The following is a 24,619-nucleotide window of genomic DNA, read 5'->3' as shown; positions in this document are numbered from 1 at the left end:
GGCGTAGGAATAAGTCATGATTTGATTATTCCTATAGTATATTTTAATTATTTAGGTTTAGGTTCCCTAGGGTTATTGGAGAGTGAGGTAGGCTTTTGGACTCATTTCCCCTACGACTACTCCTGAACACATGTTGGTCATATTCTGAATAAATATAGTTGATCAGGCTATATTTATCCCTAATATGACTACATAACTGCCCAGGTTTAATCATATCGTTCAATTTCCTCCAAAAGCATTCATTAAATATTGTTAGGTTATCATCCTAATATGCGCACATAAGTGTGAGATTTTTGTTTTGTTCAGAGTTATTTAGTCCCATTGTGTTTATAGTTGCATATCATGTATGGTTAGACATGCTAGTTCACTATAAACATTGCTCTGATACCAACCTGTCACACCCCCAAACCAGACGGTGGAAACATCCGGGGGCTCGTGTGACTAACAATTGAATAATCATCACAATGAATATACATGAAACATAACACATTCATCACCAACATTACATATTACAACCATCATTGTTCACATCAAGTACATTGTTAAAAATACATAAGTTCAAATTGTTAAAAGTACGATAAGAGATGTTACATAAAACAAAACCATACACACTTGAGAATCTTCCAGCTTAATGATTACCTGAGAATAAAAGTTATTTTGAAAACGGTTGTAACGCCCGTAGATCCGGGCTAGTCAATTTATAGACGATAAGCATCAAAAATGACTTTTTGATGGAATATTATTTAGAAGGATTAATCTTAAACAAGTTGTAGTATATGTCACAAGGTTTCCATGCATATAAAGAACGCCAAAATCCGAGTTATAACGAAGAAGTTATGACCTGTCGAAGTTTCGCGACAGAACCGGCATGACCCAACGCGACGTAAATAGTAGATTTAAGGTAGATAGATATCTATCCTTAGTGATCTAAACAAGAGTCGAAGATTTCTTCGATGGTAGTCCAACGATAAAAAGACAGACGAAAACGGAGTTCAGATGAAGGAGTTATGAATTTCGAACGGAGTTTTCTTGTCCCGGCCTACTAAAGATATTATATAACTAATATAATTATAATATATTAAAAATAAAGTCAAAATTAGTCAATGGAGTCTAAACGAGAGTTGTAGAGCATAATCTCACCTTCGCGTCGATATAAAGAACGTCGAAAACGGAGTTTGTATGCGAAAGTTATGAATTTCTGAAGTTCGGGGCGCGAAACCCCAAAACTGGCAGAGACCACGACGTGGCAAGCAGTGCCACGACGTGGCAAGTCTCCTGACATCTCCGGGAGTCCCCCATATGCAACTTGGGATGACGCATGCAGTGACGATCAAGCCCACGACGTGGCAAGGGCCAGTTTTGCCCTATAAATAGATTTGAAGGGCCAGCCGAGTTTGGTTGCTCATTCTCTCATCTCTCTCCCATATTACATCGTTTTACGTGCAATTTTAACCCCCCGAAGCCCCGGTATCAACCCCGATACCCGAAGCGAGTCCCGAAGTTCGAAGATCCCAAGAAGAAAAGAGTTTTCGAGCCGAAGCTCTGCCCGTGAGAAACCCAGTGTGTGAAGTGATCCCGGTTTCACCGAAGAATACTTCTTCTTCAAGTCGTAGTGTTGTCCGATCATCTTCTAATCAAGTGAGTGTATAGTCACTTTCATCTTACACATAGATATGAAGTATTTTATAAAATATGTTATATGTGTATATATATTGTTGTTTATACGTGTGAGTATGTGATCACTTTCTTCTAACATATATATATATATATATATATATATATATATATATATATATATATATATATATATATATATATTAAGTATTTGCTATGAAATACGTGATATGTGTTTATATATTGTTGTTTATTTGAGATGAGTGTGAAATTGATGTTTTATATAGGTATTAAATGAGTTAATATGTATATGTATTTTATATCTACAAATATGTTGGGTAGAACATGGGTAGATGAATTAGATGATGTGTGATGATAATTAGGTGATGAGAAATAGGTGATGATAGAAAGGTGATGATAGATAGGTGATGATAAATAGGTGATGTGAGATGAGAGGAGATACCATAACCTTGACCGGCGATGTGGCAATTTGGCGATGTAGTCATCTACCAGAGTATAGATGGCGACCACGGACTATTCTAGATGACCCCGTGGAAACACCAGCAGGCTCACAACCTGTAGGTGATGAATTACGAGTCCAGGCGATGTTGTGGCTATGTATTCATGCGATGATACTCTAACCCTTACTATGAATCACGAGTCCAGGCGATGTTGTGGCTACGTATTCATGCGATGATAGACTAACCCTTACTATGAATTATGAGTCCAGGCGATGTTGTGGCTACGTGTTCATGCGATGATAGTCTAACCCTTATTATGATTTACGAGTCCAAACGATGTTGTGGATGCGTAATCATGCGATGATACCCTAACCCTTACTAGACATATATTGAGGGAGTGATCCCCGAATTAGTATTGTCTACGCAATGTAGGCAATGATCCTTAGGAAAAGTTCTTAGGAACAAGCATATAAGGATATAAGATGTAAGGAGATGAGCGGTAAATATGATATAGGAGATGACCCTTAGGATAATATCTTTAGGGAAGATTAAAAGAAGATAATGGGGATGGGTAATTGGGTTGATTGTTTGATGATTGAATATAATAATTATATTATTGTGGGTTGAAAACCCTATATGCTCACCAGGCTCTCAAGCCTGACCCACTCAGTTTAATTGTATCACAAGTATCGATATGAAGCTACTTTGCACTGAGAGATTAAAGGAGATGTAAATCACTAGAGTAAATGAATGTATGTTTTGTTTATGCTTGCTTATGTGTCTGTATCGGAACATGACATCCCGAGGTTTTATTTTTTTAATGAAAATACATTCTCTTTGAGAAATGTTTTGATAAGTTTTTATCATATCTTGTTTTGGGAACAAATTCTGCAACCGTTTTCTTTAAACGATTACTCTGATTTATAAAACAAAGCATAAACAAATCGGTCTTTTCTGGCCGTGAAAAATGGGGATGTCACAACGGTCAACATATATAATGCTGGTGAGTTCATAAGTATGGTTGAATAAAAGTTTTTGTATCTTTCGTAAAAACCCAGAAAATCCGATGTTTTCTGTAAAATGTCTGAAAATGATGTGAAAATCAAGTATATAATGCATGTGTGAATTTCATAGTTGTGACGTATATGAATGTGGTTTAGATTTCTTTGTGTTGTAAGTAAGTGATAGTTGTATATTAATATTTCCCCAAAAAATTCGATATTTTCTGATTCACGACAATGTTGAGGTTCTTGTATCGTTAAATAAGTCGTTTTGTATTGACACAATCGAAGGGTTAATCTTCGAAGTATTAATTTTTGGTATAGAATCCTAACATGAGCAGTTATAATCATACATGATAATGACTAAGTCGCCTGTCTTAGTATTTTTCCAAATGTCGGTATTGCTCAAGATTTTGTCGCCCTATACTGGCCTAGTCTAGCTGTAGCAAACAGCTAAGGCGTGGGGGGTCACCTCCTATAGATCTATACACAAACTCCTACTTTCCCTCCAAGAAACTCTTATTATAACTACAAATTATGGTTGTACACTCAAATGTGTCAGCCGGCAAGTCTCACTAGATTCTTAACCCCTTGTACTATGTTTAATGTTTACGTGTACGTTGTATGTTTTCATATTCAAACGGTACATATATGAGTATACGAAGTTCAATGATTATGCAAAGGTATAGTTACGATCTACTAGCATGTGAATTCCATTCCAAGCCCAATTAACATGTAAATGGACCACGAGGCCCAATAACATGTAAGTGGGTAATTTGGGCCCAATAGACATGTAAATGGACCATAAAGGCCCAATAAACACGTGATCCATAATTCAGGCCCAAATTAACATGTGAATGGGTCCCAAGGCCAAATAAACATGTCATGGAAGATATTGGGCTCAATATCCACTTGAATGGACCTTTAAGGCCCATTGGCCACGTAAGATGAATATTAGGCCAAATAAAAGTAATATCGATGTATTTCCGTCCATTCGTATTGTTTCGTTGTTGATTTTATCTCGTGATTTACCAATTTATTATAAAAAGTCACCTTTTTCGCAAGACAACATGTTTGGTCAAAAGCCTAAAATTTTCAATTAAGGCCCAAGTTTTGTAAAAATGACACTTTCGTCCATAATTTGTAAAAAATTGCAATTTTGTCCCAAATGTCTAGAAATTCACGGTTTTAGTCCAAAAATCCATATTTTAACATTTAAGACCTAGTTTTGCATAAAAATGTATTTTTGGCCCTTTGGTTGTAAAAATTTACACTTTCGGCCCAATTTTGATAAAAGTTACATTTTGGTCAAATTTGAAAATAAATGTTATTTTCCCCCCAAAATTTGTTTTATTTACATTTATGATTCAAACTTTGCTCAAATAACATTTTAGTCCCAAAACTTTCCCTTTTTCGCAATTTTGGGCCCAAAACCGTGGGGCCCAAAAGCTTGGCCCATTAAGCTAAAATTTATATTTTTGCCCCTTTGGAAAGCATGTTTACCATAAAATCCATTTTTATACAAGTAGGACCTGTTTGATCCTTATAAAAACGTAAGTGTCGCTTTTTACCCTTATCTTTTGTTTTCTTGACAATTTTGACCCTTAACAAAGTTTTTGCCTTAAATTTTTGTATCTTAAACATAAAGCACTTTTAACTTGATAGTTTGATGTATAAGGCGTCATAGTTCATAGATCTTAACTCAATGTTACTTAAGAAGTCGTGATTTTCCAAGATCTAACATATTTTTACAACATAAACTAAGAAATCACACAAGACATGCATATAACACATAGATCTACACATTTTACTTGCATTCTCCCCCAAAAATCATATGAAAACCAAAAACAAGGGGGTATGAACTCACCTTTGCTTGATGTTTCGGATTTTGAAGAAAGATGAAGAGATTTTTTAACCTAGCAAGCTTTCTTGAGTGGATCTCGAACTTAAGAAGGTTTCTAGGAGTATGATTACCAAAAAAACTTGCTTAAAGGAGTAATCTAACTAGGGATGGCAAAGAAACCCGAACCCGATGGGGAAACCCGAAACCCGATTATTTCGGGTCGGGTAACGGGTCGTTATCGGGTTTTTTATCGGGTTCGGGGCAGGGAGTGGGTTATCCTCGCCCCGACCCGACCCGCCCCGATTATATGTATATATATATATATATATATATATATATATATATATATATATATATATATATATATATATGTTAATGGCACGCATCAAAGATAAAATACTTACTGTGGAAAATCTTTTTAGTTATTAATAATCCGGTGTGAACGATCATTTTTTATGTTTTGACGTATTACACTAAAATTAAATAAAATAATTTTTAATATAACGTCGATTTAATTTTATTAAAGTGATTCATCATATTTTTAATTTAAAAGGGAGACTAGAACACATATTTTTTATAAGACATCGGGGTACCCTAAAACGGAATAAAGATTTCGTTATGAATTGTTGTAAACCCGATAAGAAACCCGAAACCCGATTGGAAAACCCGAACCCATTGGGGCGCCCCGATAAGAAACCCGAAAGATATCGGGGCGGGTTTGGGAAACCATGCCCCGCCCCGAACCCGCCCCGTTGCCATTCCTAAATCTAACATGAGGATGAAGTTATATAACTTGGGTGTGTAAAGACTTACCAAGAAATGATGAATTTCTTATGAAAACCCTCTTAAAACACAAGCAAATTTCGAAATTCTTGATGGAAAGAGGAGGATATCCTTGAGAGTGTTAGAGAGAATTTGATGTAGTATGTATGTGTGTGTGTGGTTACCTTCGGTCGTGAGTAGAAGAGGAGAGGGGAGAGAAGAATGAGGTGAATTTGCATGGAGATATGAGATAACTTGCCTTGTTACATGGTGAGTAATATGGAGGTGGCACCTCTAAAGTCAACTCCCCCCCTTCCATTTCATTTTTCATTTTTTTTTAAATGTTGTTGGGCCAAGGGTTTTGGGGCTAGGAGGAAGGGTGGAGTAGTTTGGGCCTTGACTTGCCTTTACTCGAGATCATGAGGCACAATGATTACTTTTCGGCCCAATGGGCTCATTAGATAGCTCACGGCCCATTTTGAAAGAAAAATGGAGTTTATGGCCCAATAAGGCCCATTACGGGTAAACTAATTTATTTTGGGCCCAAAATGCTAAGTTTTATGGAAGTGGGTCCAATTAGAATCCAAATAGGTTTCCAATCCCAAAATAGTTGAATTGGATGCTTATTGATCAATTAGGCCCAATAAGGAAATCCTAGTCCAATATGGACTTAAACCATGGTTCTTAGGGCTTCAGACTCTTTGATGAACATGAATGGTGAATCTAAATGAGCATTGAGTGTGATTTACTTAGAGTATATGTTTTTACAATAGTTGAATGGTTACATAATAATAGAATTTTCTAGCTGAAATACTAGTTGTGACACATGCTCCTTGTTTTTAAGATAAAAGTCTTAGAAATAATTGGCTTCATACTTATGTATGCATTATAAGGTAATAGTGGGGTACCCGCGCAATGCTGCGGCAACATATAGTTTCTTCCGTGGCTAGTTTTTTTTTTTTCTATATAATTTTTTTGAGATTAAAATAATAGTATGTTTAAAAACACATAACATTGAAAAGATATCGATAATATCCATACACAACTGTTTTTTACTTATCATGTAAAACTTTTTGATACACCGCGTTGAAATGAAACTTCAAGTTGTTTAATCATCTAGTTTTAAGCTGAAAAGTGCGCGGGGGTAAACCTCACAATTAAAGAGTTCAAAATTTTCATCGAATAGAATTTGTTCTTATCATTTTCTACTTCGTCAAAGTTGTATTACACTTTATCTTTTCCATAGAACTTATTGATCACCTGATCACTAAATTTGTCGTCATTTTCACTTTCAATTGTTAATACTGCTCTAGAAACATGTAGAATTAATAAAAAAAAAAGTTATCTTGTGCATATCGTTAGTTCTTTAGAAGTTGTATTATAAATCAAAAATAAAAAAAGATGTCAAATGTAACATATAAAAAATAAACTTAGTTATTTCTTATCATTAAATTCAATTTCTCATTAGCATTTTTAACTCAAATTTAAAAATTAAACGTTTTGAGATTTCTCTCTTGGACATCGGATAAAATTGAAACGATACAGAGAAGATTAAAATGGCCCCATCGCAAGGAAGACACGTACAAATCGAACAATGGTAAAAAAAATTTATAAATTAGTTTTTTCATTAGTCAAACATTGAAGAACGCTGTCAGTTTCTATTTATTTAATCCATAAATTTTTTTTTATTTAATTTATGATTAGTTAACCAAACTAATGGATAAAATAGTACATTTCATTATTTGTTATACATATATTATATTTACGTATGTCAATTTGTTTTATTGAAGTTATGGTTTGAGATTCTAGCTAAATAGACATGTTAATACACAAAATAGTCAATACATTTACTACATACCTGTATTTTGCCTTAAAAAATCTATATACCTGTATTTTGCCTTAAAAAATTCTCGAAGCTAGACAAATATTAATACACAAAATAGTCAGTACATTTACTAATCTTAAACCTTTTGCTCAACATTTGTACCAATACAACAAAGATCTGAATAAGAACATTGGGGGTGTTTTGTTTAGCTTTTGAGAGGCCAAAAGTCCTTTTAGGAAAAGATCAAAGGTAAAAGATGTTTTGTAAAAGCACTTTTAAAAGCTACTTTTTGATTTTGGATATAAGGAAAATGAACTTTTTAGAAAAGTCAGAAAACTTGACTTTTTCCAAAAAAGACTTTTGGCTTCTAAAAAGATAAGTCAAACATCCCATTGTCAGGAAACCAACACCAAGTGATGCACACTTACAACCAAATTTAAAATCTTTAGGTAATACAAATCCAATAAATATAAGAAAAAAGATGAAAACACCTATTGTTTTTGAATGAATATACAACAGTAAAAATAAAGAAGATGAACAGATTTGTTTTGACATTATCTTTGCATGTCTAACAGTTGTGGTCATGAGGTGGTGTTCGTAGCCTAGGATGTTGGAGACAAAGGATGGTGGTGGCGGTAGTTAGAGGAAGTTGAGGTTTCTTGAGAGTGTAAAGAGTTTTTCTTGAGAGGGTGTGTCGGCCTAGAACGATGGGAGCGGAAAATGTTGATGGAAAGCGGTGATGCTAGACGACGGTAACGACAATAGCTGGGGATTGTCATAGGGTTTTCAGATTGTCTAAGATGAAGATGATAAAATCGATTTTTAGTGGGAGAAAAGGAAGATGGTGTAGGGATGTGAAGTTTTAGCATGAGAAATGAAGGTAAAGAGCATTGGGGTTTACAATGGTCAATGCTCTATATGTAGTATATATAATGTGAAATGTATTTTTTGATTGGTCAAATTTGTTTCATGTGGATTATCATTATATTATATTTTGATCTCCACCATCTAAATTAAATACAAATGTTCAAATTTCATTTCCTTGTCTTAAATTTTGATGATCCCATATTATTTATATATATAATTTATCCCTCCTTAGCTACAGTGAAGCTCCTGAGTTTTTGGCAGTTTTGGTCCTTTGTCTATCAAGTTGTTTTACAATTGTTTTTGGTTTTTGTAGAGGGCATCTTTTGCCATTATATGTATTCATTTATGGACACGTGTTATCTTTATTTTGCTTCACCGTTTCCTTGCCCAATCGGATTTTGATTTCTGTATACACACGCGACATTGATTTCATCGAGAGTAGATAACACTTCCAGTTGCTTCCTCACTTTACCTCGACCGCTTCTCTTCGGTTTTGCCTCACCGTTTTGTCGACCAATCGAGTTTCCAACTCCACCGCTTTCACTATTTATTCTCGATTCTTCTTCACCGTACCTTGATGATTTCTTCTGCAACACACCTCCTCCGTCCTCACCGTCGGTGGTGGCTGCTTTTATCCCTAATTTTGGAATTCGATTACAAAGATTCAAGATGCATTGTACTCTATCTTCTCCACCAAAGTTGCAGAAGTGGTTGATTGTCATCGGTTAACTCCACCGTTGATTCTTGGTAATCATTTCGTCTTTCGGTTTTGTCGTATGTGATCTTTTTTTGACTTCATGGATTTGACCTATTTGCCAGGAATGATGAAGGAACTGTGCCGGTGGTGGAGATTCCCAACAACAGTATGTAGTCATACTTCTTATGTTCTTTAGCACGATTTGGAGCCGTTAAGTAAAGAAAGAATGTGAGAAGGAGCAATGGAGCATATTGATACACGTATACCATCCACTATCACCCTCAAAACCCTATTTTTTTCTTTTTTTCTCTCTTTCAATTCCAAACCAAACCCTATTTGATCTGATCCGCTGTAAATACTGAACTGTGAATCCGACTCCTTTATTTTGTTTTTCGTTCTTATAAAAATACAATATTTTATATTTTTTTTCATGGGCATTGATTTATGGATTTGGGAATTGATGTGTTTTTGTTAATCCTAATTTAGTTATCCTTATATGTGCTGACAAATCCGTTTAGAAAAGAGAATAAAAGGAGGTTTATTATTTGAAATCGAAGAAAATGTCGGGTCAGAAACAAGCAGAGGCTTCGATAATCTCATATAATTTCAACGAAAATGAACATGAAGGAGGAGGGAAAGAATAAGGCTTCGAAGAATAAGATCACTCAGTTTTCTCCATGAAAGATGCTCTTTGGCATAGAGGCTCTTCTTGGGAAGCTTGGTTTAGTTGCTCTTCAAATCAAGTAATTAAATAATAAGATTCCTAATAAAAAAACCTTTCTTTTTCATGATTCTTGAACGTACCACTATTTATGCAGGTGTCACAAGTTCTGTTCATACTACCATAAGCATGTGCAGATACATATAATGAGTGAAATACAGATTGTTTATATTATATATACTGAATTGACTCGGCAGGGCTGATGCAAATTATGCTCCTGGACGTTTGATTTATGTGGTTTCAATTTATGAGCAAATCTGGCTTTGATTTCGATTTATGTGGTTTCCATTTGTTGTGTGTCTGATTTCGATTCGCTATTTATCTGATTCGGCCAAGTGATTTCGATTTGTAGTCATATTTTATTCAATTTGAAATGACACATTTTCTGGTCTTAGAAACTGAAGTCAGACCTTCAGATGTTGTATGTGCGATAAATCCTGAAACAACTCCAAGCTCTGCAGCTCCTAATTCTAATCGACTTCCTAACCCATGGGGTGCCCCTTATGGTATAAAAGACATTATAAACTTCACATTCAAGACTTTTTTTTAACTATTATATCTTATATCTTTGTATGGTGAAAATGATTAGGTGGTTTTCAGCCAACAAGGGCACCGAATGTATCTGGGTTAGGTGGTCGTGGTTTACCAGGGGCAGACAGGACAGGTGGCATGTCGGACATGAGCCAACTGTTGCAGAATCCAGTTGTTTCTCGGATGATGCAAATCTTGCTTTCAAATCCCCAGTATATGGAGCAGGTATGTTAAAGATGATATACACTATAGTTAAGGTATCAGAGCATTTATAAATTTTTTTTTAATGGTATTGGTGATGTGAATTTGTAGATTGTGAGTCAAAACCCTCAACTTCTCATTATGTTCGATTCTAACCCTCAGTTGAGGGAGATGATAGCAGAATCCATAAGTGCTTCGTCAGTTAACTTCACCTCGAATGATGTAGGTATACAAATTGTGGAGTAATTTTGGTTTGTAACTTTGACTGTTGTAAATTTGAGTTTGATGATAAGTTGGTTTGTTTTATACAACAAATGATGTCTTTACAGCAGCTTCTACCCCAGCTTAATCAACAACAATCAACTTTGTAAGTGGAAATGCTTTTTTTACTATAACTAATTTGATTTAAGTGCCAAAATGATCAAATTAAGTTGGCATTTATGTATTAAGTAAAAAAGATTCACTTGAATATACCTATCATTGGTAAAGTAGTTGAATGGATTATATTGTCTCTCTGAATAAAGTATTGTATACAACTATACATGAGGTCTGTTTCTTTTCTAGACTGAATAGATGGTCTGGATGACCAAATGACCATTTTAACTTTACATTTCAAAAAACAAATTTCACAATATTCGTCAGTTTTACATGCTCAAGCCATTAAGTTTTATGTTTCAGGAATCCTACTCAGACTGGTGCTTCTCCAGGTAGTAACTAGACACTTCCATCGTTAATAATTTTTATAAATCATATGCCATTTTAGTATTATTTCAAGTTTTTAATCTACAGGATCACAAAACAATATGGGATTCGACATGTTGATGAGTATGTTTGGTGGACTTGGAGCTGGTGGCATGGGAGTCCCAAATGTCCCTGATGGTAAGTCAAGTTCTTTTGTAAATTTACGTTTTTACCCCTGAACTTTTATTTATGATGATGACGATGATTATTGTTTTTAATTTGTAGTGGCACCAGAGCAACTTTATGCAACTCAACTGTCTCAACTTCAGGAGATGGGGTTCTTTGATTTGCAGGAGAATATTAGGGTTTTATGTGCTACTTCGGGCAAGGAGATGGGGTTCTTTGATTTGCAGGAGAATATTAGGGTTTTATGTGCTACTTCGGGCAATGTTTATGCTGCTGTTGAGAGACTTTTGGGGAAACTTTGGTCCATGATGGTGATGATGTGGCATTTTTTTGTTTTATTTAAGGATGACCTGTTGGCATGTAATGTTAGTTGGTTTTTTCTTTAAAGTATTCAAATCGTTATCAAACTGACAAGGGGCATTTCGGTGGAAACTTTTTTTTTTTTTTGGATCCCATTACCAATTAATCAACCAAACAATAAATCTCACATCACCCTTACACTCTAAACATGTTCATGTTGAACTGAAGGAACTTTTAAGTTAGTTTAGTAAATTACATTATTGATCAGTTCCTTTCACATCCATTCCCGCAACATGGGATCCTCATCTAGTTTTATAAATGTATTAGAGTAAATTACTGAAATCGTTCCTGTGGTTTGGTCAAAAATGCACGTTTGGTCCCTAACTTTTTTTTTGCACTCGGATCGTCCCCGTGGTTTGATTTTGTTGCGTTTTTCGTCCCTGTGGTTTGATTTTATTGCATTTTTCGTCCCTTACATACTTAAAAGTTAGAGACCAAACATGCAATTTTTACCAAACCATAGGGACGAAAAACGCAACAAAATCAAACCACAGGAACGATCCGAGTGCAAAAAAAGTTAGAAACAAAACGTGCAATTCTGACCAAACCACATGGACGATTTCAGTAATTTACTCAATGTATTATAATGAAGTATAGAAGGATAGATTTAGATAGAAAACGATCTAACGCTTGTAGATGCATGGTGGGTCACATGAAATTGTAATCCAACGGCCGCGAGCGTTGCAGACACGTCACACCCAACCCTCTCCTCTCAGATCAAACCCACCACTCTTCTCACTTTCCGACTCAGCTCGCCACGGCAGTGCACTCAGATCCCATTTATCAATTAAACCTTCGCCTGTGAATATGTTACCGCCGGAGCTCCAACCTCCTTCATATCGCCCCTACATCTCTCCTTCGATGAGTGCCCCCAGCTTCTCCACCACCTTCAATAATGGCCACTCTCCCGAGAGGAACCCTAGCCCTATTTACACCAACGGCAGCAGCAGTACTCGCAGATCACTGAAGAACTCTCGCTTCGCTCCGTCTTCCTTCGTCCACAACGCTAGGATCGCTATCGCGCTTGTGCCATGCGCTGCCTTTCTTCTCGATCTCGGCGGCACTCCAGTCGTCGCCGCCCTAACCCTAGGCCTTATGATCGCTTACATTCTCGACTCGCTCAACTTCAAGTCTGGCTCCTTTTTCTCCGTGTGGTTTTCTCTCATAGCTGCACAGATCACTTTCTTCTTCAGTTCGTCTCTGTTCGTGACCTTCAATTCGATCCCTCTCGGCTTGCTTGCCTGTTTTGTATGCGCCCTGACTAATTTCCTAATTGGTGTTTGGGCGTCCCTTCAGTTTAAGTGGATTCAAATCGAGTACCCGACCATTGTCCTCGCTCTCGAACGCCTTCTTTTTGCCTGCATCCCTTTCATAGCTTCGGTTCTTTTCAGCTGGGCAACTGTCTCTGCTGTTGGTATGGTCAATGCTTCCTACTATCACATGGTCTTTAACTGCATTTTCTACTGGCTGTACTCAATTCCTCGCGTTTCATCCTTTAAATTGAAGCAAGAAGTGAGTTACCATGGTGGAGTAGTTCCTGATGATAATTTAATCCTTGGCCAGCTCGAGAGTTGCTTGCACACGTTAAACCTCCTATTCTTCCCTCTGATGTTTCACATTGCATCGCACTATTCGATTGTATTTTCCTCCGCCTCTACAGTCTGTGACTTGTTCCTTCTTTTTTTCATTCCCTTCTTGTTTCAACTATATGCATCCACCAGGGGGGCTCTCTGGTGGGTCACCAAGAGTGAACACCAACTGAGAAGTATTCGAGTAGTGAATGGTGCTGTTGCTTTGGTCATTGTTGTCATTTGCTTGGAGGTCAGGGTTGTTTTCCATTCCTTTGCTCGCTATATTCAAGTTCCTTGGCCATTGAATTATCTTCTGGTCACTGCAACTATGCTTGGAGGGGCTGCTGGTGCTGGTGCTTATGAAATGGGCATGATTGCTGATGCTTCCAGTTCATTGGCTTTCACTGGTTTGGCCGTCTTTGTGAGTGCTGCTGGAGCAATCGTTGTGGGATTTCCTGTATTGGTATGTCATTCTCAAGTAACTGCTATCTTTTTCATATCAAGGTTATATTTTATTCTTGTCATGCCTTTCTCATTCAACCGTCACTTTACCATTTTAAAGCTATTCTTTACCTTGTAAAATTTGGTTGGTCATTAACCAGATTATCAAAAGTAGTTCAGCTTGTCTTTTTCTCCTCACCCAGTAATGGACATTGCTCTTTATATGAATTGAGCTGTCAATCCTCTCAATTTTCTTCCAAGTGGCTAGTTAATAAGTGTCCAACCATATTAAGTAATGATGAAGTGTGTTTAGACAAAATTAAGCCAGAATTAATCACGTGGACCAAACATCCTAAAGCAGCTACCTGGATTAACATTTACACAAACTTTTTCCTACCCTTTATAGTTAGTGATCCACCGATCTTGTACCACGTCCAAGCCAAACTAAAAATAAGCCAACCAATTTCCTTAGATTAGTTCCAAATCTGAATGCTTCCCCTCAAATCCTACTCAAACTAGGTTACCTTGGAAACTGTGATATAATGATTTATTAGTTAAAAATAGCAGCCAGTTCTTGGGTTCTTCACATGACATATCTTATTACTGGAGTTAATTTGTTCTATGTTGCATAACTGAGTTGAGGCAGATTTTGGTGTTGCCAATGAGCCCAATCCTTCGATCCACATTTATCAATATCTCAACTTTGACATGTTTACTTTTAGAGCATCTCCAAAGTCCAATGCAAGCTTTTTGAAAAGCTTTTTACCTTTTGAATAGTTCATTTAAAGAATAATGACCTCCTAGCAAAAAGCTTTTTATCCAATAAGTAAAGCTTTATACAAATTTATATGCGTTGGGGTAAAAGTTTTTTTAAAGCATTTTATCAATCTGTTAGTGGAAAATCTAGTTGTTAAATACAATAAGTTTCTATAAAGACCTATGCATTTGTAAATTTGATTATTTTTTTTAACACAAGTGTTATTATTTTTTCATTATTATGTTGTAGTTCCTTCCACTCCCTGCAGTAGCTGGATTTTATCTAGCTCGTTTTTTCACAAAAAAGAGCCTCTCATCATATTTCGCTTTTGTCATACTCGGGAGCTTAATGGTGACATGGTTTGTCTTGCATAATTTCTGGGACCTCAACATCTGGCTAGCAGGCATGTCATTAAAATCCTTCTGTAAGCTCATAGTTGCTGATGTCATATTAGCAATGGTGGTTCCTGGTTTAGCCCTTCTTCCCCAAAAGCTTCATTACCTAACAGAAGTCGGTTTAATCAGTCACGCATTACTCCTATGCTACATCGAGAATCGTTTTTACACATACTCAGGGATATATTACTACAGCTTTGATGATGAGGTGATGTACCCAAGTTACATGGTGTTTTTAACAACTTTTCTCGGATTAGCCCTCGTGAGAAGACTCTCTGTGGACCACCATATCGGATCAAAAGCCGTTTGGGTGTTAACTTGTTTGTATTCATCAAAACTCTCCATGTTGTTCATGACTTCAAAAACCGCTCTATGGGCATCCACTGTTCTTTTATTAGCTGTCACTCCTCCATTGCTTCTATACAAGTAACTATTCCATTCCCCATCCCTCACCTTTTTACATTCTTCATGATTTGTAAACACACTTTTATATATTTTTGATTTCAGGGATCGATCAAGAACAGCCTCGAAGATGAAACCATGGCAAGGCTACACTCATGCTGCAGTTTTTGGTTTATCGGTCTGGTTTTGTCGCGAAACAATCTTTGAAGCTTTACAATGGTGGAACGGGAGATCGCCATCTGGCGGTTTACTTTTGGGATTCTGTATACTCTTGACCGGATTAGCTTGCTTGCCCATTGTTGCCCTTCACTTTTCTCATGTCATGGTAATAAGTAATAACAATCTACTTTCTTTTTTTCTTTTTCTTTTTATTAATATTTTATTTTTCATGTGCGACATAGTCTGCTAAAAGAAGCTTGGTGCTGGTGATAGCAACCGGACTCCTTTTCATAATCATGCAGCCGCCACTCCCAACATCATGGACGTACCATTCGGAATTAATAAAAGCCGCCCGACAATCCACCGATGACATCTCAATCTACGGTTTCATCACATCAAAACCTACATGGCCATCATGGTTGCTGATGTCAGCAATCCTCCTCTCACTTGCAGCAGTCACCTCAATCATCCCTATAAAGTACATTGTCGAGTTACGTATGATATTCTCAATCGCCATGGGAATCGCCTTAGGTGTCTTCATATCAGCCGAATACTTCCTCCAAGCAACAATTCTACACCTCCTTATAGTTGTCACAATGGTGTGCACTTGTGTATTTGTAGTCTTCACACACCTCCCATCTGCTTCAAGCACAAAAGTCCTCCCATGGGTGTTCGCCTTACTCGTAGCCCTCTTCCCAGTCACCTATCTGTTAGAAGGCCAGGTCAGAATCAAAACCTTACTCGCGGAAACCGGGGTTGGTGACGTGGGCGAAGAAGACAGTAAGTTGACCGCCTTGCTGGCGGTGGAAGGGGCAAGAACGTCACTTCTTGGGTTATACGCCGCCATTTTCATGCTTATCGCGCTCGAGATCAAATTCGAGCTCGCCTCACTCATGCGTGAAAAATTCAACGACCAGGGCGCTGGCAGTCTTAGACATAGTCAATCCGGTCAAAGCGTGAGTTTCCCGCCAAAAATGCGGTTCATGAATCAACGCCGCGTGTTGACCGTTCCCGCTTTCACAATCAAACGGATTGCGGTGGAGGGGGCGTGGATGCCAGCTGTCGGGAATGTGGCGACGGTGATGTGTTTCGCGATATGTTTGATTTTGAATGTGAATCTGACGGGCGGGTCGAACCGGGCGATATTCTTTTTGGCTCCGATTCTGTTGCTTTTGAATCAGGATTCAGATTTTGTTGCGGGATTTGGGGATAAACAGAGGTATTTCCCGGTTACGGTTGTGATATCGGGTTACTTGATGTTGACTTCGGTTTATAGTATTTGGGAGGAGATATGGCAAGGGGATGTGGGTTGGGGGATGCAGATTGGTGGGCCCGATTGGATTTTTGCAGTTAAGAATTTGGCGCTTTTGATTTTGACGATTCCGAGTCATGTGTTGTTTAATCGGTTTGTGTGGAGTTATACAAAGAGGAATGACTCGATGCCATTGCTTACGATTCCGCTTAATTTGCCTCCTTCGATTATAACGGATGTTGTCAAGATAAGGATTTTGGGGCTGTTGGGGATTATATATTCCTTAGCTCAGTATCTAATATCCAGACAGCAATACGTGTCAGGGTTGAAGTATATCTAGGGTTTTACTTTTAGAAACAAAAGCAAAAGTAGAAGAAATATTTTGTACAATTAAATGTCTTTTGATTTTGGATTCAGGAAAGTAAAAGTGATGTTTCTTTTTCACATGATTTGATTTCAGTTTGCTAAACAAAATGAAACTAGTAAAACAAAAGATTAGTGATGTTTCTTTTTAACATGATTTGATTTCAGTTTGCTCAACAAAATTAAAGTAGTAAAACGAACGATACATGCATGTTACGTTTTTTGTTTATGATTATTAAATGTAAATGCAAGTACAATGTTGGAATGGTAGCTGCTACTTAGCCAGGACCAACTTTTGGGATGTCGTAGTGTTCGCTCATGTTTGCGAGATACTGGTTGAAGTCAGAAATCCTGTCACGATGTGATTTGTTTGATGTTTTTGCCATCTTTTGCATGTCTATTTTCTGTCTTTGATCCATATAACGCTTCTCAGCTGGAGTCAAATTATCTACATACGAACCGGAACCATCTCTTGATTTCTTCCCATCGTTTGTTGTCTCTTCCAACTCCATGCCTGTAACATATGTCAAATTTGAAAGGAAAATGAATTAGAATTAACTGCTGAAAGCAATCTTGAATCAGGAATCGAGGTTATACTTCTTATATTGTATGATGAACGTAGGAAAGCATTGTGAGGGATTATTACCTTCAGAAAACTCGTTCTCGATTGTTTGAGTGATTTCATTAGATAAAACTTTGTTCATCTTCTTCTTCTTCGCCTTCTTGGTTCCACCAGCTTTGACGTCAAGGGCCTTACCCTTTAGTTTCAGCTTTCCTGTAACAACGTTCTCGTATGCCGACATTTGCACTGCAATGGAGGAAAAACATATAATAGCAGACTAAACAATCCTTGTCGACACGCAACAATATTATAGCAAAACCCTAATTATTAATTGAGACAATCAATATTATAGCAAAGCCCTAATTATTAAGTAAAGCAATCGAATGGAGAAGAATATATTTATGAAATCATACCAGTGGATTCGGTTTCGCCGTTGAGGAGGTTTTCGGAGAAGCACTGCCTGCGAATTGCGAGAGGTAAGCTCCGATGGTATTATGTTAAACTGAAAGAAAGAAGGCGATCTTGATATTGGGGAAAAAAGGGGGAGGGCAATAGCGGGTTTTAAAGGAAATAGGAAGGGCAAAAGAGTCTTTTTATTATTTTCCACCAACAAATATGAAAAACCCGTCGGTATCTCCCAACTAAAAGAGTAATAAAAGTTGGTTGATTGTGGGGCGTGTTTTACTTTTTAGGAGACCATATACACATTTTCATTTTCTCTCTTCTCTCTTCTCTCGAAACTTCCTTCAGTAAAATACAAATTCCTGTAATCGTTATCAGTTTTCTTGGAATTCGCAGATTGTTGTAAGGCTGTCGCCCTGGACTGGCGCCATGATCCACAGGTAATTTAATCGGAAACCCTAACACCTTCGTCTTCTTTCTGATTCTGATTCTGATTTTGGTTGTTAGTTGTGTGGTCTATTTCAAATCTTTTTCCATCCGTCTCTCTTTTGGTTTCCATGGATCGTCGGCATGCATCTGATGTTCAATTCGAATCGAAAATGCCCTTTTTAACATGATGCTAAAATCATACGGGTAAACTTGAGTTTTGAAGATACTCACAGTGGCCTAAATCCAATAAAAGATTAGGGCAGTTTCAAGCTTCCTCCTAAACATTATATTGATTCGTCTATTCATACCGAATTATTGTTCAATTACAGGTTCAAGCTAGCCGATTGCATAACCAGGCTCTAAAAAATCAATAATCAATCGATTGAGCTGCTTGAGCCCTGATCAGTAATCATTGAAATGAATTCGATTTGTTGCTGTCAGTGTGGCGATGACCTGGAAGAATTTCCCACAAATGCTATATATAGACACTGCCTCTGCTTACGATTCTTTTTCCACCAATTATTTTCTGGAGTAAGCATAATTTCCTTCACATTCTCTCTCAATCTCCTTCAACTTCATCTTCTCCGATTTCTGAAATCCTCTTTTCTATTGTACAATATGCAGTATGGTGCATTGTTTCAGAGGATCGAAGGGCTACCAGTTTCATCTCCCATTCAAGGAACTGCATCATCTTCTGTTGGCTTCACACTTCCAACTTCTTTAAACGATGAAATCCACTCATCCACAAGACCTTTACCTTACGAATCAGACCATAGATTTTCACGTCTGCAACGTGGCCTGGTGTCAAGACGTGAGAAATCAATGACACATTTCCAAGAGGATTCACAAGCACTCAGAAGGAGCATGAGTAGTTCTGGTATGGAATTTTTGGATTTTGGAAAGAGAAAATCCGGTATTGATTCTACAGATGATTCCAAATGTGGACTTCCAGAGTCTTTGGAGAAGGTGAAAGTTCCAGAAGGGGTACCCTACGAGCAATCTTCAGACAATGAAGATGTCTGCCCTACATGTCTTGAAGGTAAAAAACTAAAAAGTTTTCATATCTCATGCTTCCATAATGATTAATGGCCTTGTGTTGATAAAGTTATGAACTTGCAGAATATACTTTGGAGAATCCTAAAATAGTGACACAGTGCTCTCATCATTTTCACCTTGGTTGTATATATGAATGGATGGAAAGAAGTGACACTTGTCCAATGTGTGGCAAGGTTGGTTAATCTTTTTACAGGGTGGTATCTTTTTGTTAATATTTCTTTGTCTTATTTTTGTTATTTGTTTGTTGTTTTTGTCAGGTGATGGAGTTCTGTGAAAGTCCATAGCTATTTTATGGAGTTTGAGAGGTTTTAAAGCAACTTGTATTGTTAATAATGGAAATTAAGTTTACTTATCGCTAACCAATACTAGGCTTATGTCATCTCCATTTTAAACTCCATGGGCTATTATTATATATGTAATGATTAATAGAATGTTTCCATTTTTGTCATTCTGTTTCATATATCCCCATTATCATGTTTGATCTAGCAGTAAAAATTGTGAGAATCAACAATTAAAGTCTCAAAAGCCTGAGTATCAGTTTTTTGTTCAAGGCATTGTGATTTATGCTGGTCAATAAGTTAATATTTACCTTTTTTGAGTTAATAAGGAGCCAAACGTTTGGTTTTTTTATTAAAAAAAATTGAGAAATCATAAGGACCATATAAATTTTATCCATTGGAATATTAACATAATAACAATATCAAAAAAAAGAAAGTTGCCATCATAAATCTGTGATTTGGATAGAATGGTTAAATTGGAGGATGGTGCTCTACACGTAGACTGGAGCTACAATCCAAAATAAAACAACCTGGAGCTACAAATATATGTGTATGTGTGTGTGTGTGTTTGGCTTTTGGTTGCTCACGTGACACGATTCTTTTTAAATTACCAATTTACCACTAGGGCTCTAATTTTTAACCAATCAATTTTCTTGAAATCTTTTGTGAGAAAGTTGCAAAATTTATGATTCTTGGTGTTTAATATTTATTGAAGAAATGAGTCCAGTTGAGGAGTGAAACTGGATCACGAATCCACCTGTTTTCCGGTTTGGCCCATAGAAAATTCGGTTTTTAGAAGTATTTAAATACCAATTAACTCATTAAGTCACAGCATTAGTGCCTCCCTCAACGCCCCTGGTCCATCGCCACTCTCCCGTTATCAGGTTTGATTCAATCATCTCTTTAAATTTCAAGATTTACAATCACTCATTTCAGTCTTCATGTCCTCTGTTTTCATTTTCTGATCTTGGATTGTTCCTCCCTGATTGAAGGATGGAAGTCGACTCCAAATTACTCAATGTGGGTGCCCTCCTCATCGCCACTCTCGTAGCTGCCAAAATCATCGCCGCCTTCTTGATCCCCAGATCCCGTAAACGTCTTCCGCCCGTCGTCAAAGCATTTCCGGTCGTCGGAGGGTTGTTACGCTTCTTGAAAGGGCCAATCGTGATGCTCAGACAGGAATACCCTAAATTGGGAAGCGTCTTCACACTCAACCTTGTCAACAAAAACATCACGTTCTTGATCGGACCTGAAGTTTCAGCCCATTTCTTTAAAGCTTCCGAAACGGATCTCAGCCAACAGGAGGTTTACCAGTTCAATGTCCCGACTTTTGGCCCCGGCGTTGTGTTCGATGTGGATTATTCCGTCAGGCAGGAACAGTTTAGGTTCTTCACTGAATCTCTCAGAGTTAATAAACTTAAAGGATATGTAGATCACATGATCTTCGAAGCTGAGGTACTTTACTTTACTTTCCTGCTTTCTTCTTCCCCAAAATTACATCAATCCAAGTTTATAATAATTCTCTGGTTTTGAAAATTTGCAGGAATTCTTTTCAAAATGGGGCGATAGTGGTGAAGTGGATCTGAAACTCGAACTAGAACACCTAATCATTCTTACAGCCAGTAGATGTTTATTGGGTGAAGAAGTTCGCAACAAGCTCTTCGATGACGTGTCTGCTCTTTTCCATGATCTTGATAACGGCATGCTACCAATCAGTGTCATATTCCCATATCTCCCCATCCCAGCCCATCGGCGCCGTGACCAAGCACGGAAGAAACTTGCAGAAATCTTCGCAACCATCATAACTTCCCGGAAACAAAGCGGGAAATCTGAGAACGACATGTTACAGTGCTTTATCGATTCCAAGTACAAAAACGGCCGCCCTACATCTGAATCGGAGGTCACCGGACTTCTCATCGCTGCTCTTTTTGCAGGGCAGCACACGAGTTCTATCACCTCAACATGGACCGGAGCTTACCTCCTCTGCAATCAGAAACACATGGCGGCGGTGGTTGAAGAACAGAAGGATCTTGTGAAAAAACACGGCGACAAGGTTGACCATGATATCTTGTCGGAGATGAATGTGTTATACAGATGCATAAAGGAAGCGTTGAGACTCCACCCTCCTCTAATCATGCTCTTGCGAAGCTCACACAGTGATTTCACTGTAACAACAAAAGAAGGTGAGGATTACGACATTCCAAAAGGCCACATAGTTGCAACGTCACCTGCGTTTGCAAATCGACTCCCACATATCTTCAAGGATCCGGACACTTATGACCCAGATAGATTTGGCCCGGAGAGAGAAGAGGACAAGGCTGCAGGGGCATTTTCGTATATATCTTTTGGTGGTGGAAGACATGGTTGTCTTGGAGAACCATTTGCTTATCTGCAAATTAAAGCGATATGGAGTCATTTGTTGAGAAACTTTGAGTTGGAATTGGTGTCTCCATTCCCAGAGATTGACTGGAATGCTATGGTGGTTGGTGTCAAAGGGAAGGTTATGGTTCGTTATAAGCGAAAAGTGTTGCAGTGATTATAATAGATTAAGGTTTCATCTTTTTGGTTTTCTTTTCTAAATGCTGGTGTGTTAGTGGTATTCATGTCTTTGGATTATGTATTTTTCAGCTTTCTTCAATTGCTCTGGTCAAGCTTTTGTGTCTGGTTTTTTTTTTCACCATTTTTTAACATTAGATTTTGTTGTTGATGGGAGTGTTTAACATTGAGGTTTAATTAAGTTCAAAGTCTAGTGTTGATTGATCAATCAAAGCCATGGAAATGTGAATAACCATTTACCTGAAATATGGACTGATTTAGGATTATATATTCCTTAACATCACTCTTTTACAAAGTGCAACAATCATCTTAAACCTCACACTTTGAGCTTCCTTAACAATGTACACAATATAGCATGAGAATAACCAATCAGGGAATCTGAAAATAACACAACATTTGTTTCTATGACTCTTTGTTCCAACAAACGGAAATGATGAAAATGTAGAAAGTTGCTAGTAATACAAGACTTGTACGAGTTATTGGAGATGTTCCTCAGTTGGGTATGATGTTTAAAAGCTCAATGTCAAACAGAAGGGTTTTATCAATCAATCCTTGGTTCCTCAGCACAAAATCCAATGCTCTTTGGCCCTGTGGAACATGCATATGCTAGTCAGTCTTACAACTTAGAAGACACTTCTATTTATGGAGTGTTAATTATTATTAACACAAAAAGCATCAAAGGTACCGAAAATGTTGTTGGTCTTGGACCACTCTTGTTATAATCATTCTCAGGGTATCCAAGATCTGGTGGCACAATGATCCTGAATATAATATATAACAAACAAACTATCATCATTCATAACACTTGAAATACATAATTGTGTCCATTGAACTTGATAATTCACCTTCTGATTCCACCCAAAGACATGCCTGCAACAGCTTCCTCAAAAGCTGGTATTACCTCATGGGAACCTAATCGGAATCTGTAAAAGGACTTGTCATCACCCTGCAAAGTGAAATCTAATTAATAATCAAGAAAAGTCATTGATGTACTATTATGATGATATACCTCAAAAGAACCACCCTTGGTCTTGTTTCTAGCTTCAAATATGCGCCCATAATATCCAATTGTGTAACCATCCCAATCAACCTAAAATCATTCATTTCATTACAACTTTCTTTGTGTATTTTAAGCTTTTCTATTGTATCTTGTTTTCTTTCTTCATACCACTACAGTGTCTCCAATCTTTGGTGTTGCACCACTTCCTGCTCGTAAATCCTGTTTCCAATCAAAAAGAGATAAGAGTGGGAATGTAAGATAATCAGAAAAAAAATAAAAATCACAAAATTACAAAATTATCCTCTTTACAGAGACCTTGTATTGGAGTCCAGAGCTTGTTTCAGCATAATCAGGATACTTCATCTTCGTTTTCCCATAATCCTTCCCCTTTAGAGCTGGCACTGCACCACCACCCGTAATAATCGTTGTTAAATTGTTCCTTCTCTACCAAGGAATCTTGAAAAAGTATGAAGGATAAGAAGGTTACTATCAGCAAAATTTGACGCCATTGCAACTCCATTTCCTAAAGGATTTCCCAGTGATACTGCTAATAGCCCAACCGATGAGACCAACCATTTTCTTCGATCGATATTGGAAGATTTAGTATCATTGATTGGAGCACTGTCTTCTGCATCCAGCAATTATTATAGAAAACTGGTAATTTGACAAGTAAGATAGACGATAATAGGAATAAAGATTCCGACTTACGAACCAGATAAGGAAGAGGATGCGTAGATGGTATGTAGAATTGGGGATGGTTTGATTTCGTTGTGCATCCATTGCTGTAAAATCAGAGGAGACACCCAATTTTAGGTTTTGATAAAAGACTACACAGAAATCCCAATAAGTAAATGGTGAAGTTAAGGGTACCGATGAAGAAGAAGGTTTAGGGGTAAAGAATGAGGAAAGAGATCCGGGAGCTGCAACTGTAATCCCCAACACCATTTATAAGTATGAATCCAAGATTCACCAGCTTCTACAACAAACCGATGAAGAATTTTCAATTTTCCGCTAGTTTTATTAGGCAGGAGTACGTCAAGATTAAGAGGGAAAGATAACGGCCTCAGCTTCATTTCCCGAACAGACGAACAGTAGGACTTTATTTGAATTTACCATCCTACCCATCTCCCCCACCATACATTTTGCCACGTGGCAAAGAAGAAAAAGGCCAGGCTTGAGTCTTGACCATGTTTATAAATTAAAATTAAAATATACTGAACGATTTTTCGCGCGCTTTACAATAAAG

The 24,619-nt window shown here is 37.4% G+C and overlaps 5 protein-coding genes and 1 non-coding gene across 7 annotated transcripts; 4 read left to right on the top strand and 2 right to left on the bottom strand.

The window, feature by feature from the left end:
* The first annotated feature begins 7,187 nt into the window (after positions 1 to 7,187).
* On the top strand, positions 7,188 to 7,291 carry LOC111912379 (U6 spliceosomal RNA). The gene has a single exon (XR_002857141.1). It is a non-coding gene; the product is annotated as a U6 spliceosomal RNA (small nuclear RNA).
* Positions 7,292 to 12,474: 5,183 nt separating this feature from the next.
* Positions 12,475 to 17,171, top strand: LOC111912343 (uncharacterized). Its single transcript, XM_023908071.3, has 4 exons — positions 12,475 to 13,784; positions 14,769 to 15,340; positions 15,422 to 15,641; positions 15,718 to 17,171. Exons 1-4 carry the CDS (start codon positions 12,558 to 12,560, stop codon positions 17,065 to 17,067), a joined length of 3,369 nt encoding a protein of 1,122 aa, XP_023763839.1. The 5' UTR covers positions 12,475 to 12,557; the 3' UTR covers positions 17,068 to 17,171.
* Positions 17,172 to 17,231: 60 nt separating this feature from the next.
* LOC111912348 (uncharacterized) lies at positions 17,232 to 18,213 on the bottom strand. Its single transcript, XM_023908081.3, has 3 exons — positions 18,066 to 18,213; positions 17,737 to 17,898; positions 17,232 to 17,604 (listed from the first exon to the last, which is right to left on the bottom strand). Exons 2-3 carry the CDS (start codon positions 17,891 to 17,893, stop codon positions 17,369 to 17,371), a joined length of 393 nt encoding a protein of 130 aa, XP_023763849.1. The 5' UTR covers positions 17,894 to 17,898; positions 18,066 to 18,213; the 3' UTR covers positions 17,232 to 17,368.
* Positions 18,214 to 18,340: 127 nt separating this feature from the next.
* Positions 18,341 to 19,987, top strand: LOC111912347 (E3 ubiquitin-protein ligase At3g02290). Of its 2 annotated transcripts, XM_023908080.3 has the most exons (6): positions 18,351 to 18,494; positions 18,562 to 18,687; positions 18,813 to 19,014; positions 19,108 to 19,522; positions 19,603 to 19,712; positions 19,797 to 19,987. In XM_023908080.3, the coding sequence occupies exons 3-6, from the start codon at positions 18,901 to 18,903 to the stop codon at positions 19,821 to 19,823; spliced, it is 666 nt and encodes a 221-aa protein (XP_023763848.1). In that variant the 5' UTR covers positions 18,351 to 18,494; positions 18,562 to 18,687; positions 18,813 to 18,900; the 3' UTR covers positions 19,824 to 19,987. The 2 variants fall into 2 exon arrangements, with proteins under 2 accessions (XP_023763847.1, XP_023763848.1); XM_023908079.3 differs by lacking the exon at positions 18,562 to 18,687 and having other exon boundaries at positions 18,341 to 18,494.
* Positions 19,988 to 20,496: 509 nt separating this feature from the next.
* LOC111912345 (sterol 14-demethylase) lies at positions 20,497 to 22,479 on the top strand. Its single transcript, XM_023908072.3, has 3 exons — positions 20,497 to 20,701; positions 20,810 to 21,272; positions 21,361 to 22,479. The coding sequence occupies exons 2-3, from the start codon at positions 20,811 to 20,813 to the stop codon at positions 22,351 to 22,353; spliced, it is 1,455 nt and encodes a 484-aa protein (XP_023763840.1). The 5' UTR covers positions 20,497 to 20,701; position 20,810; the 3' UTR covers positions 22,354 to 22,479.
* Positions 22,480 to 22,677: 198 nt separating this feature from the next.
* On the bottom strand, positions 22,678 to 24,435 carry LOC111912346 (peptidyl-prolyl cis-trans isomerase FKBP19, chloroplastic). The gene is made up of 9 exons (XM_023908073.3): positions 24,244 to 24,435; positions 24,086 to 24,155; positions 23,861 to 24,001; positions 23,689 to 23,774; positions 23,542 to 23,592; positions 23,383 to 23,463; positions 23,219 to 23,319; positions 23,059 to 23,134; positions 22,678 to 22,961 (listed from the first exon to the last, which is right to left on the bottom strand). The coding sequence occupies exons 1-9, from the start codon at positions 24,316 to 24,318 to the stop codon at positions 22,866 to 22,868; spliced, it is 777 nt and encodes a 258-aa protein (XP_023763841.1). The 5' UTR covers positions 24,319 to 24,435; the 3' UTR covers positions 22,678 to 22,865.
* Positions 24,436 to 24,619: the final 184 nt, after the last annotated feature.

This window comes from Lactuca sativa, chromosome 3, assembly GCF_002870075.4.
Source record: "Lactuca sativa cultivar Salinas chromosome 3, Lsat_Salinas_v11, whole genome shotgun sequence".
NCBI lineage: Eukaryota > Viridiplantae > Streptophyta > Magnoliopsida > Asterales > Asteraceae > Lactuca > Lactuca sativa.
This window is presented reverse-complemented; position numbering and strand designations above follow the sequence as displayed.